Source organism: Hippopotamus amphibius, chromosome 7, assembly GCF_030028045.1.
Source record: "Hippopotamus amphibius kiboko isolate mHipAmp2 chromosome 7, mHipAmp2.hap2, whole genome shotgun sequence".
Taxonomy (NCBI): Eukaryota; Metazoa; Chordata; class Mammalia; order Artiodactyla; family Hippopotamidae; genus Hippopotamus; species Hippopotamus amphibius.
The window spans coordinates 15766456-15779846 of NC_080192.1; the positions used below are offsets into that span (position 1 = coordinate 15766456).

The window sequence follows — 13391 nt, forward strand, 5'->3', positions numbered from 1 at the left end:
AATTATATGGTATGTTAGAAGGTATTAAGTGCTAGGAAGAAAAAAGAGGAAGGAAGTGCAAGGTGTCGGGGTAAAGGTAGGAGTGTGGCAATTTTTAATATGGGGACAGAACAGACTTTACTAGGAAGATGATAACTGCGTAAAGGCATGAAGGAGGTGAGGGAATAAGACATGTAGCTATCTGGAGAACAGGCATTCCAGGCAGAAGGAATAGTCAATGCAGAGACCTCAGGCAAGAGTGGGTGTGGAGCATGACAAACAGGGAAGAGCCCAGTGTGGTGCCAGTACAGTGAGAAAGGGTGCATGCACATCACTGCAGGGACTCCGGGTTTTAGCCATTGTAGAGTTTTAAGCAGTGATACTGTCTGACTTACATTTTATAAGGATTGCGTTGGCTGCAGTCTTGAGAACAGACTGAGGAGTGACAAAGATAGAAGCAACAAGACCAGTTAGGAAGGTATTTAAAATGACCCTGAAAGGAAATAAAAGTTTAGCTTGGACCAGAGAGTAGCAGTGATGACAGTAAGAGGTGATTAGATTCTGAGTGTATTATGAAGGCAGAGCCAGAACTACCTAACAGATTTATGTCAATTAGAATGAAATGAATAGAACTTTTAGCTTTCAGGGATATCAGGGTTTATAAAAAATGTATTTTCTCTTATTTTCTATTTTGGTTATAACAAAGGATAATAGATGCTCCAAGAACAGAGAAATTACGTGAAGGGCAAACTCTCTCTCCCTTTGGTTGGCTCTGAAGAATATGTAGTTAAAACACAAGCTTTGATTTCACACCTGTTAGGATGGCTATTATATTGAAAATAAAAACAACCAGAAAAATAATAAATATTGGAAAGGATATGGCGAAACTGGAACCCTTGTGCATTGCTGCTGGGAATGTAAAATGGTATGGCAGTTCCTCAAAAAATTAAACATAGAACTACCCATTTGATCCAGCAATTCCACTTCTGGGTATATACCCAAAAGAAGTGAAAGCAGGGACTTGAACAGATACTTGTACACTCATGTTCACAGCAGCATTATTCACAACAGCCAAAAGGTGGAAACAACCCAAACGTTCACTGATGAATGGATAAACAAAATGTGGTAAATACATACACCGGGATGTTATTCAGCCTTAAAAAGGAAGGAAAATTTGACACATGCTAACAATATGGATGAGACATTCTAAGTGAACTCAGTCACAAAAGGACAAATACTGTATATGATTCCACTTATATGAGGTTCTTAGATTCCACTTACATGAAGTTCCTAGTCAAATTCACAAAGAAAGAAAGTAGAATGGCAGTTACCAGGGGTTGTAAACGGGAGAGGGGGTGGATACAGAGTTCCAGCTGGGGAAGATGAGAAGTTCTGGAGATGGATGGTGGTGATGGTTGCACGTTAATGTACATAATATCACAGATCTGTACGCTTAAAATGGTAAATTTTATGTATATTTTACCCCCAAAATAAAAAGGCAAAGTGAAAAGCACAATAAAACCTGCTTTGCCTATCTCAAAACAACAAAAAATCTCAAAAAACACCAGCTCTGATATTAGGCCACCTGACCACTCATGAACTGTGTGCCCTAGACAAATACTGGAAACCACTGAGCTTCAGTTTCCTCATTTTGAAAATGGGATAACCTTATCCCAAACGTTTGCTGTAAAGATTAAATGAGATAATAGCAGGAAAGTTCTTAGAACAGTACCTGACACATATAAGATACTCAATAAACACCAACTATTATCAGCATAAGTGAGCTGCTTGCTACGAAGTAAGTAAGGCAAGAAGGCCTTGGATCCAGTGACTGAGTCTATTAAGTTAGATCATCACTATGGAGCTGCATATGCAACCTTCATTAACTAAAGAAGCCATGCAACAAGTAGGTGTTTTGTGGAGTTTGCTGTGGTTAAATTCAGATACAAGATATTTTGAAGAGACAACAGTTAATAATGGTGACTGAGGTGAAAACGTCTCAAGTAATTTGTGAATTACCATATAAATATAAGACTGACTCCACATTAAAAAGGTAGGGTAAATTATGAAACAACATCTTAATCCAAGTTTTTGCAGTCTATTAGCACTGTAAAGAAATAGGGTAATGTGGTGTAATTCTTACACTTATTTATCAACTGTTAAGTATCTATCATGTATCAGCCACATAAATAGACATACTGAATACCTATACATACACCAAGTTGCATCTAGGCAATTAAAAAAGCTTTAAAATACTTTTTAGATTATAGTGCTTTATAATGTTTCCTACATTAGGGCTGTTGGATTAAGAGTGATATCCTTGATAAAAAGGATATAGAAAACTATGGTTGTGAATCTGTAGGAAATGAAACCTGAAGCAAAGCTCAATATTGCAGGTTCAGGTAACACACCTCTTGCTGGCCATTTACCCAGATTAAAATACAAAAGAAAAATCAGAGGACTCAATTTTGGAAGTGCAAAATTGGTGTGACTGCAAACATCACAAAGGCTGGTTAACCAGTATACATGGCAGAAGTGGCAATGATTTTATTTTCAATTCTGGTCTTTAGAGATCTGAATTTAGATTTTGTTTCATGATTGCTTTACAATAAATTTCAGTTCCTAGAAAGGCTAGTTACATCCTATTACACATAAATGTACCATCACAGTCTAAACTAGGCAAAAGGGCTTCCTAGGTGGCGCAGTGGTTAAGAATCCGCCTGCCAATGCAGAGCTCACGGGTTCAGTCCCAGCTCCAGGAAGATCCCACATGCCGCGGAGCAACTAAGCCCGTGCGCCACAAAATAAATAAATAAACTAGGCAAAAAGAAAAATCTTCAAGTCCTGTTTCTGGTTCATCTACTTCAAGAAATATTAAAAACAAAGCTCTCTCTTCATTTGTTTAGCCACAGCATATGGAGACAATTATAATGGGACTTAAAGCAGCATAACATAATCTTGACAATAGAAAGAAAAGTCTTTCGTGCTGAAGAAACTATACAGCTGTTGCCATAGCTACTGCTGAGAGATATATGGTCAAGAAGGAAACACCCTTGAGTTGCTTAGTACAATAATTTTAATCTGCTGGGTGTGATTATGAACCAGTGTAGGGTATTAAGAATACAACGGGGCATCCTAGAGTTCTGCCCACTTTGGCCATTCCCTCCTTCCACCCCTCCATACAGCAGCCCTTTAAAGACACCTTTATAGGAGGTATATAACCTCCTATATACCATTCCTAGCCTGAAAGCAACTAGTCTAAAATGAGCCAAGTGTCATTAGGTACACATCTTTCAACTAATGTTTGGAGTGGTGTACAAACCACAATAATCAGTTATGTTATACCACCTATTCAGTCAAGGGGTCTTCATGCTCAGAGGCATAAAAGAAACAGGTATAAACTTAGAATTTAGAAATCTGGTTTCTTTTTGATACAGGACCAAAGCTTATCTGAAAACTTTTTACAAACATGGCTAGGCATACACCAAAAACCTGTGTGGCATATACTTGATTCTATGAGTGTATTTTGTCTAAGTGAGTTAACTGCAGAAAGTCACTTCCAGTCCATTAAATACATTTATTTTGACACAAAAGGATTGTTGTGATATTAACTGTCTCTCATAGCCTGAATGTAAGCTCCATACAATTCTTAGTGTCAGATTCCACTAAAGGATTATAGGTTACCTTGGTGCATTAATCAGAATCCACTTACATTTTTGACAATGGGACGAGGGCCAACTGGATGAAGGGTAATTTATCTGCTTTTGCCAATACTAGCACTGTTTGTGAATAAGCGCATCATAAGATAGAAGCAGACTGTGATCCTGAGAGCACTGTCTGGTGAAGAGTAATCCGGGTGTAGGGGAGTAAGTCATCCTTTCAGATGCTGACTTTATAAACTTCACTAGACTGGTAAGAAGTTTTCATGACAATTTTAAAGGAAGAACTTCTTCGAGCTTGTGGATCACTGCCCAGAGCACAAAGGACTGTCTTGCTTGCAAAGTACTTTGTTCACCACTACTTCCATGGGACCATTTTAATAAGTATTTTAAATTAACAAATGAAACATCCCACTACACTGTTGCACCTGAAAGAGGGAAGTTGTAAGAAAAAAACAGATGCAAATCTATCTGAAGAGAGAAGATGTGATGCTGTGTGAGGAAAACATATTTACATTTGTAATGAGCAATGTTTAAGAAATGTAAGATCTCACAATGGTGACTTTTTTAGCCACTAACAAACCATTTCTCTTAATAGTATAGGCCAGGTACAAAAGCTGAAGAAGATTCCAACCAGGGATGTAAGGCCTAAGTACAGAATATTTCTATGACAGAGCCAAGACGATAACTGCACCAAACATCATGGTCCTTGATTTAAACAAACGGTGCTTTCCTGAAATCTAACATCACTTCCATAATGTAACATAACGTACTACTGGGAGAGCCCCGATGTTCTTGTATTTTTTCTGAGGTTTTACTTTGCATAGTAGCATTCTTGTGTTTGCTAGATATATGACCAATACCATTTTAGAAGTCATCTACCAAATAAAATCAACAATACACATTGAGATATGCAATGATATCAACCATTCATGAGTACTCAAGAGTTTTCTGTGTTAATTGACTGTGCCCACATACCCTGAGACACAATGAATGCCTAATGTAATTTCTACCTTCATTTAAAAATATGAGACTCCTTAAGTGGTATATTTTAATGTCTCAGATGGAGAGAGAAAATATTAAACTGCTATGGAAATATAGTTTATAGAATGGAAAAATCAAGAGCTAGCAAGAATAATTTAGAATGATGACTTCTATAATTATGGAAAGATTAATGTATTATTTTTCTATCTTATTTTCAAATATCTGATAGAGATGCCCAATTTATAACACCTAAATGGTGTCAGTCTTAAGAACTTACTGCTTAGAGTCTAGGGCACACTCTGTAAGATCCTGTTGAGGCTGACAGCCCTGGGGATGCCACAAGTAACACCACCTACTCAGACCTGATTTGCCAAGAATATAGGCCATATAAGTCCTGTCTGATTAGGGAATGATCTTTTACCTTTAAACAACCCATTATTTTCATTTCAACAAGACACAGTCTATACTTAAAAAAAAAAGGGCCCAATTTTGCAGGTAATGATTTCTTCTGTCCCTGGTCAACTACTACATGATCCACATCACACTCTAGAAGACTGTGGTTAGAAAACATAGCATATGTCAATATCATCGATAGGGAAGAGCATGCCCTTTTAACATTCAGTAATGAAAACCAGAAAACTGAGCTCAAATAACTCCTAATAAGTGGAAAATAAGAAATTTAGCTGGGATTGCAGTTGAGAGGAGGATGAAAAGGAAATGGAGTAGAAGAGAGTAGAATTGGTTTGTTTTAGGATAAGAGACAATTAGTGTCTTTGACTTGCAATCACTTGACTCAGGGAAAACTTTATAGAGTCTCTGGTTTGCCTATCCAGTGTACTAATGGCTCTGTTAAAAGATGATTCCAAAAGTGTTTGACTAAAATTTACCATAGAGCCAGTTTTCTTTCCTATTGCTAGTAATGTGCCTTGCTGCTTTACTTTGTTGACTCATAAGGGCTTTTACACAACAGGAAAGATCAGAATGTATGGAACCTACATTTAGATTCCTGAGAAAGACTAAAGTATCAAATAACCAACTTACATACTTGGTCTTGGTTATACCTTATAAAATCTCAACTTATGGAAAGGAGAGCACAAAATAAGCAACAATATCCTTTAAGTCTGTGACGGGAGACATCTAAAAACAGTGCCTCTCTTAACGCTGAGGAGAGGATAAGAAGCATGTTGAAAATATCATGGAGCACAACATTTCTTGCAATATTATCCTTCCTCAGTCACTGGAAGTCACTCTCTAAGGCACTAGCTGTGAAACTGCCTCTAAAACACTGTTAAACAGAAAGCTTCCAAATCCACAAAAGAGGAGAAATACTTGGAAAATGAAAGACAAAGGAAGTGAAAGGCAAATAACCAATTCCAAGACAGACATAATTAGGTGAAAAGAAACGTGATACTATACTTTGGTTTTGCATTTTTGTATTCTTCAGTGTCTGTGTCCTCATCCTCTGAATACCAATTATCTCCTCTTCCTCCTGCCAGGAGGCCCCTGGCGGCCAGCAGTCCTGCAGCATTCCCATAGCCAGTGTATTTCAGCAGGCTGTCCACTGCGAAAACAGAAGAGCGTTTAGCCAAGAACCCTTGAGTGCTCACTGTCCTCACCAGCCACTCCCCAACACAGGGAGGCTGCAGACATACACCATGGTGGGAAGTCTTAAAATTGAGAGGTTTTCAAAGTGTGTAGTAGTAATCCTACATGCTCTGAGGACCAAAAACCTTTTTTCAGGTATCAGAAATTCAAATGAAGCTGTTTTTTTTTTTTTTTTTTACATTTTTTATTTTATTTTTTTTTGGGGGGTACACCAGGTTCAATCATCTGTTTTTATATACATATAAAGCTGTTTTGAATATACTTTATGGCAGGAGTGGGGCTTCTGTGACCGCCAGGCCATTGGTAAGGGTGGTGTTTTAAGTTTTTGATCACAAATTTGATTTCTTTATTTAGTTTCAGAGAAATGATGATTAGAAAGTTAATGAAAGCCAGATTGAGATTTTACCAATATAGCACATAATGTAAAATCTTTCTTATTCCTTTTATAGGAATTGGAGGGAAAGAGAATAAGAAATAAGAAAACCTAAGGATATTAGCAAATAGGACAGGCTAAGTTACTGCTTTTTCAAAGACGTCAGCAACAATATGTAAGCACATTATACCTGTGGGATTTGCTGGACCTTAATAATGGCTCTACCACTTACTAGCAGGCTCTTTACTCCAATTTTCAGATATACAGAATTGGAATAATATCTACCTCACAGGTTAATACGTGCAAAGATGCTCAGCAAAGTATCTGGTAGAAAGTAAACGTGTTCTTTTCCCTGGTAATACATAAAATGCTCATTTTAGACTTAACAACAACAAAGCCCAATGAAGCATCTGGTGCAGGTCCTATGTAAGTATTACCTTGTCAGCAGTGTAAGGGGAACCATGAATTGTAGAATTTTTTATTTTTGATTTCTAAGTACCTTTAAGGAAAATACTACGGAATATTTAGCAGCTTTATTGAGAAACACTTTCTTTTCTTCAGGTACAATTTCAAGGTGAACACTAGAATATTCAATCAAAATATAAAAAATGGCAAAATTTACTTAAGGCTTTCAATAAACTGTCATTCTAAAAACAACTGTAGGAAACAAAACACAACACTATGTATTTTATTCATGTATAAAGCCTTAGTAAAATCTACATCTGAAATACTACTGTAATTCAGATAACTTACCTCAAAAAAGACAACATAAAGCTGGAGAAGATTCGGAAGAGGGCAATTAAAATGATTTTGGGGAGTGAAAAGGGAACTAAGTGGGAAAGGAAAGGGGATATATATAATGAGTATGAAACCATGAAGGGCATGGACAGGATGTAGGATGAATAGTCCAAGACAGAGTTGTTCATTAAATTTTCAAATACTTGAACAAGAGGGCACCTCCCTTGACAATGAAAAGAGGTAGTCTGGGGGCAAATAAAAGGAACTCCTGCTTTCAAAGGACACAGCAAACTAGTGAAATCTCTGCAAAAGGAAATATAGATTAAATAAAGTTTTACAGTAGTCACTTTTAACAATTTTCTGCATTAAAACCTATTGGTATCTTCCATCCTCGAGTGACTGGGACGGTGGGGGGGGGGGGGAGTCGAGGGAGGGAGGGAATACGGGGATATGTGTATAAAAACAGATGATTGAACTTGGTGTACCCCCCAAAAAATAAAAAAATTTAAAAAAAAAAAAAACCTATTGGTAACTGTGGTCCCTTTGGTAATAATTCTCAATGGGTGCTGGGTAGAATCATACTAGAATTTAATGAGGGATCATGGTGGTGTAATCTGAAAGCCCTCTGAGTAAATCTCATATGCTCCCTCTTGCCATCAGTGCCTCCACTAGATGGAGTGATTTAGATAAATTAATGGATTCTTAATGGGTTATTAGGGGAAGTGAATAGCCAGTGTATACAGATATTCTTAATATTCATGACCTTAATGACATGGTCAGACACAAAGTCACCAAGGCTGAAGGATCATATATCTGAACTCATGTGACAGAGATACTCTCATTGTAAGTTTTTGGATAAGGTTTATTTTTTAACAAATACGGATGTTAAGCAGTTCCAGAAAAGAAATATTCACTGAAACTGTGAAAGTCTAAATTGAGATGATATAAATAAATGGTTTAAATATACTTAAAAAATAACAATAAAAAAAACACAAAATGTAAATAACCATCTACAGTAGCTAAACATTAAAACAGTTTAAGAATAGTTTATGAAAGGCCAAAATAGGTTAAAAAGAAGTCAAGAGAATGCTAAATAACCTGTTTTCTTATGCAAAAAATCCTCCTGGAAGCAAATCAATAGTAAAAATCTCTAGCACTTTTATGAGAATAGTGCTTGCTGCTCATTCACTGGAACAAACATTCTGTGTCAACTCTGTGACAGTTTGGGTTACAAAGACTGTTTCAGACACACCTTGCCTTCAGAACAGTAGGTAAGGCTATAGCCAATAATTTAAAAATCAAATGAACATTTGGTAATAAGATTAAATATTTAAAAATGGGGGTTGGGGAAGAGGATACAAATGGACTACAAAATCCATACAGTGAGAGGCATTTTCTTTGTGAAGTTCTGATTTATATTATTTGGTGGAGTGTTTCTAGTTACCTTTTAGTCTATTTTCAGATATACCATATAACATCCTATTTGATATTGGGAAAGTAGTAAAAGGAAAATGGACTGAATTTGGACGTTAAGATGAGTTTGCTAAGGCAAACAAAAGATCTTCTGAGTGGTGCTTAAAAAAAAAAAGAAACATGCAAATGTATTTGTTCTTTGTCGTCATACTCCTCTGTGCAGTTAGATGAAACTGCTGCAGCCAGCGTTCAGTCAGAAAGTTGCAAGGAATATTTCATCATTATTTTATCAAGATGCTAGAGGGCACTACAAAGAGAGGAAAGCAACCAGAGCAGCGTACTGCACAGTCAGAACTGCAATGGTAGTAATGACATTATTGCTTACATAAACATAGGTTTTACCACATTCTACTACGAAAACAAAAAAAAGTTGGGGGGGGTGTTGCCCTTTTACTAAGGAGAAAGAATGGCAGAGCCAGATTCTACCCAGAAACCATTCCCCCTTCTCTGTTATATAAAGAAGGATTTACAATCATTTTCCATTCAGTTAGCTGCTGTGACTTCTTGAAATCCTACATTAGAAGCTTCCTCTAACTAGTCTCCCTACTTCTAGTCTCACACCCCTGCATTCCTGGTTCCACACAATTCCCTGTTATGTCTTTGATATTCTTTTTTTTCCTAAATTTTATTTTATTCGGCCACACTGCAGAGCACGCGGGATCTTAGTTCCTCGGCCAGGGATTGAACCTGTGTCCCCTGCATTGGGAGCACGGAGTCTTAACCACTGGACCGTCAGGGAAGTCCCGCTGTTACATCTTTGTAAAGCAAAAAATATGATGTCATCACCTTTCTGGATAAAACCTCTAAAACCTCCCCCCACAGGCTAAAGCTCAATTTCTAAAACTGGGCCTAAAGGGATCTTCATGGGTTCCTCACACTTTGAACTAGTCTCTTTTCTGTACATACCAAGGCCGCTTCCCACTTCTCTGCTCTCTTGGGTGAAGACTTTCTCTGAGTGTCTCCACACCAATTAATCATTCTGTCTTCCAGGTTGCTGCAATACCTGGCACATTCCTCTCTTATAGTGCTTACCATACTATCCCACAATTATTCCTTTGGATGGAGAAGTCCTCAAGACAGGGAGTGTATTCACCACACTGAATTAATAGATAGCACAAATGTTTGCTCTTTCATTAAACATTTATGGGATACCTACTATCTGTAAGGTACTTTGTTAAACACTGGGGATCCAAAGATGAAGACAAGATTTCTGACCTAAAGAAACTCAATGTCTAGGGACTTCCCTGGTGGTGCAGTGCTTAAGACTCTGCGCCCCCAATGCGGGGGGCTCAGATTTGATCCCTGGTCGAGGAACTGAATCCCACGTGCATGCCACAACTGAGAGTTCGCATGCCGCAACTAAGGAGCTGGTAAGCCGCAGCTAAGATCCAGTGCAACCAAACAAATAATATTAAAAAAAAAAAAAACTCAATGTCTAGGATAAAAGTTTGATAAACAAAAAGTTACAACATAGCAAATGTCAAAAGTATTAACAGATAAGTAAAAATGGTACAAAGCAGAAAATGATGAACTCTACCCCAGAAGATTTTCACACAGATGATGCTTAAGGTGATCTTCAAGAATACATAAAGCTCACTATGCTTACAAAGATGGGAGAGGCATTCCATGCAAAAGGAACAGCATCTGCCAAGCCATGGAGATATGCCAAGGAACATCAGTATAATCAGGCAAGAATAAAGAATTTAGTATGATTAAGCAGAAAGTGCAGGGTAGGGAGTAGATTTAGGATATGCTATAGAGGTAGGCCGTGGAAGTAAAATTTGGATTTTATCGTATAGGTGACAGGGAGTCACTGAAAATTTTGAAAGGGGAATGACAATATTATATATATATTTTAGAACAGTCCCTCTCTTAGCCTTGCGTAAGACAGAATGAAGAAAACCTGACTAGAAACAGAGGGATAGGATTATTTTAATAGTTTATTAAGAGAGACAGAGATTTGGAAATCCCTCCCAAATAGGCTGAAGCAGAAGCCAAGGGAGGGGAAGAGACCGCTCAGGAAGCAATGTAAAGTGAAGATGGGACCAGAAGAGAACTTTAGGAAATGCTGGCAATTAGATGTGGACAATGCTAGGAGTTAGCAAATCAGACTGAAAAGAAAGAACAGAAAGGTGGGTCAAAGGAAATCTACGAGTGTGCTGTAGCACAGAAAAAAAGACAGTAGTCAATAGTGTCAACTGCTATGAGAGATGTTATAAGATAAAGACTAAAAAAATACATTCCTTTTGAAAGTTAGTTAACTTGTGACTTTCCTGAAAGCATTTTCAGTGGAATCTGGGGAGTAGGGAATGGTGGAAAAGCTTTACTTGCAGCAGGTTGAAGCCTGAGTGGGTAATAAGGATACTGAAAAGAATAAATCAGTTTTTCAAGATGCTAACATGTGAAGGACAGTGACATGAAGATGTATATAGATTGAGGAAAACATAGGAAGAGTTAACAAACAAAAGAACAGAGGGTAACAACTGATGGAGCAAGGCTCCTGAGAAGACAGGAAGAGAAAAGATCATCAGGAGAGGGAGACTGCTTAGCTCCGAGCTAAAGAGACACCTGTTCCTCTGAGACTGAAATAAATGAGACAAAAGTAAGTGTATAAAGGTGTGGGGCTATATGCTGAGAGAGTTCAAGCCTTATTTACCTCTGCAATTCAGCTCGTACTCTACCACAATGCCTAGCACATACTGGGAATTAATAAATGTGTTAAAAGGCAGGGGCTGGGGAGAGGGGAATACCCCACAAAGGCAGCGTGCTGTTTTATAAATTATTTTCTTTTATTCAACTACGTAAGGCTTGTCTTTAGGACTCCTGTATGAAGTACACAATTTGCAGAGCAGGTAATAAAATTTTAGTTTTGTCAGGCTCAACAGAACAAGTTGGGAGCATGAGCACAAGTTAAACTGTGGGTTGCTATCAGTTGGAGATGCAGTTTAGCTTGGCACAGATGGTGCTCAGATGGCTTTTTCTGTGCCAAATCTTCCATAACATTTTGCTTTTTGTATCTCGCCCCATTTCAGTTTTCCTTCCTAATCTTGTCTCTGTGTTCCTAACCCAATTTGACTGCTGTTTGCTGTCTCTACTTTGTGGTCTGACTTTGTGCCTCGATCACGATACCTTAAATTTCAAACTCAGCTTTGAACATCTTTAAGAGGAAAGTTCAGTTGCTCTGATAAATTATTTTAAATTTATTTCACTTTGATATAATCTGCCTCCAAACCCAACCCAAACTCCAAAATCTGATGACTTACAAGTTGAATATGGACTACAAAAATTTTTGGCAGGTGGGGGGGGGGGGTTTGGGGAAAAAGGTTTTAAATTAGAATTAGTTGACAGCATTTAAAAACTGGGGAATTTTATGTAAAAATCGAGTCCTGGCTCCTCTTGAAAAGTCTGTGTGATTTGGTAATATTGGCCACATGTTCCTCCATGGTAACAATCAGCTGGAGGTAAAATGGCAGCGAGGTCCTCCTTCCAGTCCCCCACATTCCCCTTGCTCCTCCACTTCCAATCCACTATCTACCCAACAATTAGCTAAGTGAAGGTTTTCATTTATCATCTTATGTTCCATCCATTTGACTTACTTTATTACCAGCCTGGCACTTTGTAGGCATTTGAGTTTGTAACCCTTGATAAAGAAAGTAAATAATATGAGGGCAGAGACCTTGTTTATCTTGTATATCTTTGTATTCCCAGGGTCTAGCTCAAAAAGTATTTGCTGAATAAGCAAATTTTTATTTCAGAAGAATACTTTTACTAATAAAATCAAACTGGAAGAAAAAGCAGATGAATATATATATATATATATATATATATATATATATATACAGAATTGTGAAAGATCAAATGAAAAAGATACCATTTTGCTAATATGGGTTTGGGGCTCAACATTAGGACTATGAAACCTCAAATACTGGGTCCCAGGGGGAACAAAGCTAACCATTTCAAAGTAAAAGCAATTAACAAATCAATGTTATATCAATGTATATACCGTATTTGTTATGACACTAACTCATTAGTAAGGTGATTGATTATATTTATATATATAACTTATGTATTTAGATATATATTTAGATATGTAATTTATATATTTAGGTATGTAATATATATTTAGATGTGTAATTACAGAAAAAATAAACTTCATTTTCCCCTCTTAAAAATTTTATAAGTACACAAGAAATGCATGCTCATTGTAGAAAAATTATAAAATACAGAGATGTCACCAGTCATTCTACTACTTAGAGGTAACAATGGATAAGATTTTGATGTATTTATATTTCGATAAACATTTTTAATGAACAGATACACGTGTGTGGTTTAGATTTATGTATGTGTGTGTATATACACGCACACACAATTAAACTTTAAAAATAGCTAATTTCTGATCTCAGAAAAATCGATTCAATTCAGCCAGTATTTACAGACTACTATATGCAAGACCCTATTCCAGTCACTTAATTTCAAGATGTAATATCTTTTTTCATAGTCATGAAATAACTGAATTGTTTAAAAGAGCAGATGTTAAATGAACTAGTCTATGAGAACAGTTGAAGATAATTACAGTTGAC

At 37.1% G+C, this 13391-nt stretch overlaps 1 protein-coding gene across 6 annotated transcripts in view; it reads right to left on the reverse strand.

Moving 5' to 3' along the window:
- Positions 1–13391, reverse strand: part of RIC8B (RIC8 guanine nucleotide exchange factor B) — a 92395-nt gene that overhangs the window by 21950 nt on the left and 57054 nt on the right. For all 6 annotated transcript variants that reach the window (XR_009054571.1, XR_009054570.1, XR_009054569.1 and 3 more), the window contains exon 8: positions 6039–6183. Coding sequence is in view for 3 of the 6 variants with exons in the window: in XM_057740554.1 (XP_057596537.1) it covers positions 6039–6183 (145 nt within the window). In the remaining 3 variants the exon portion in view is untranslated. The remainder of the gene's footprint in view (positions 1–6038; positions 6184–13391) is intronic.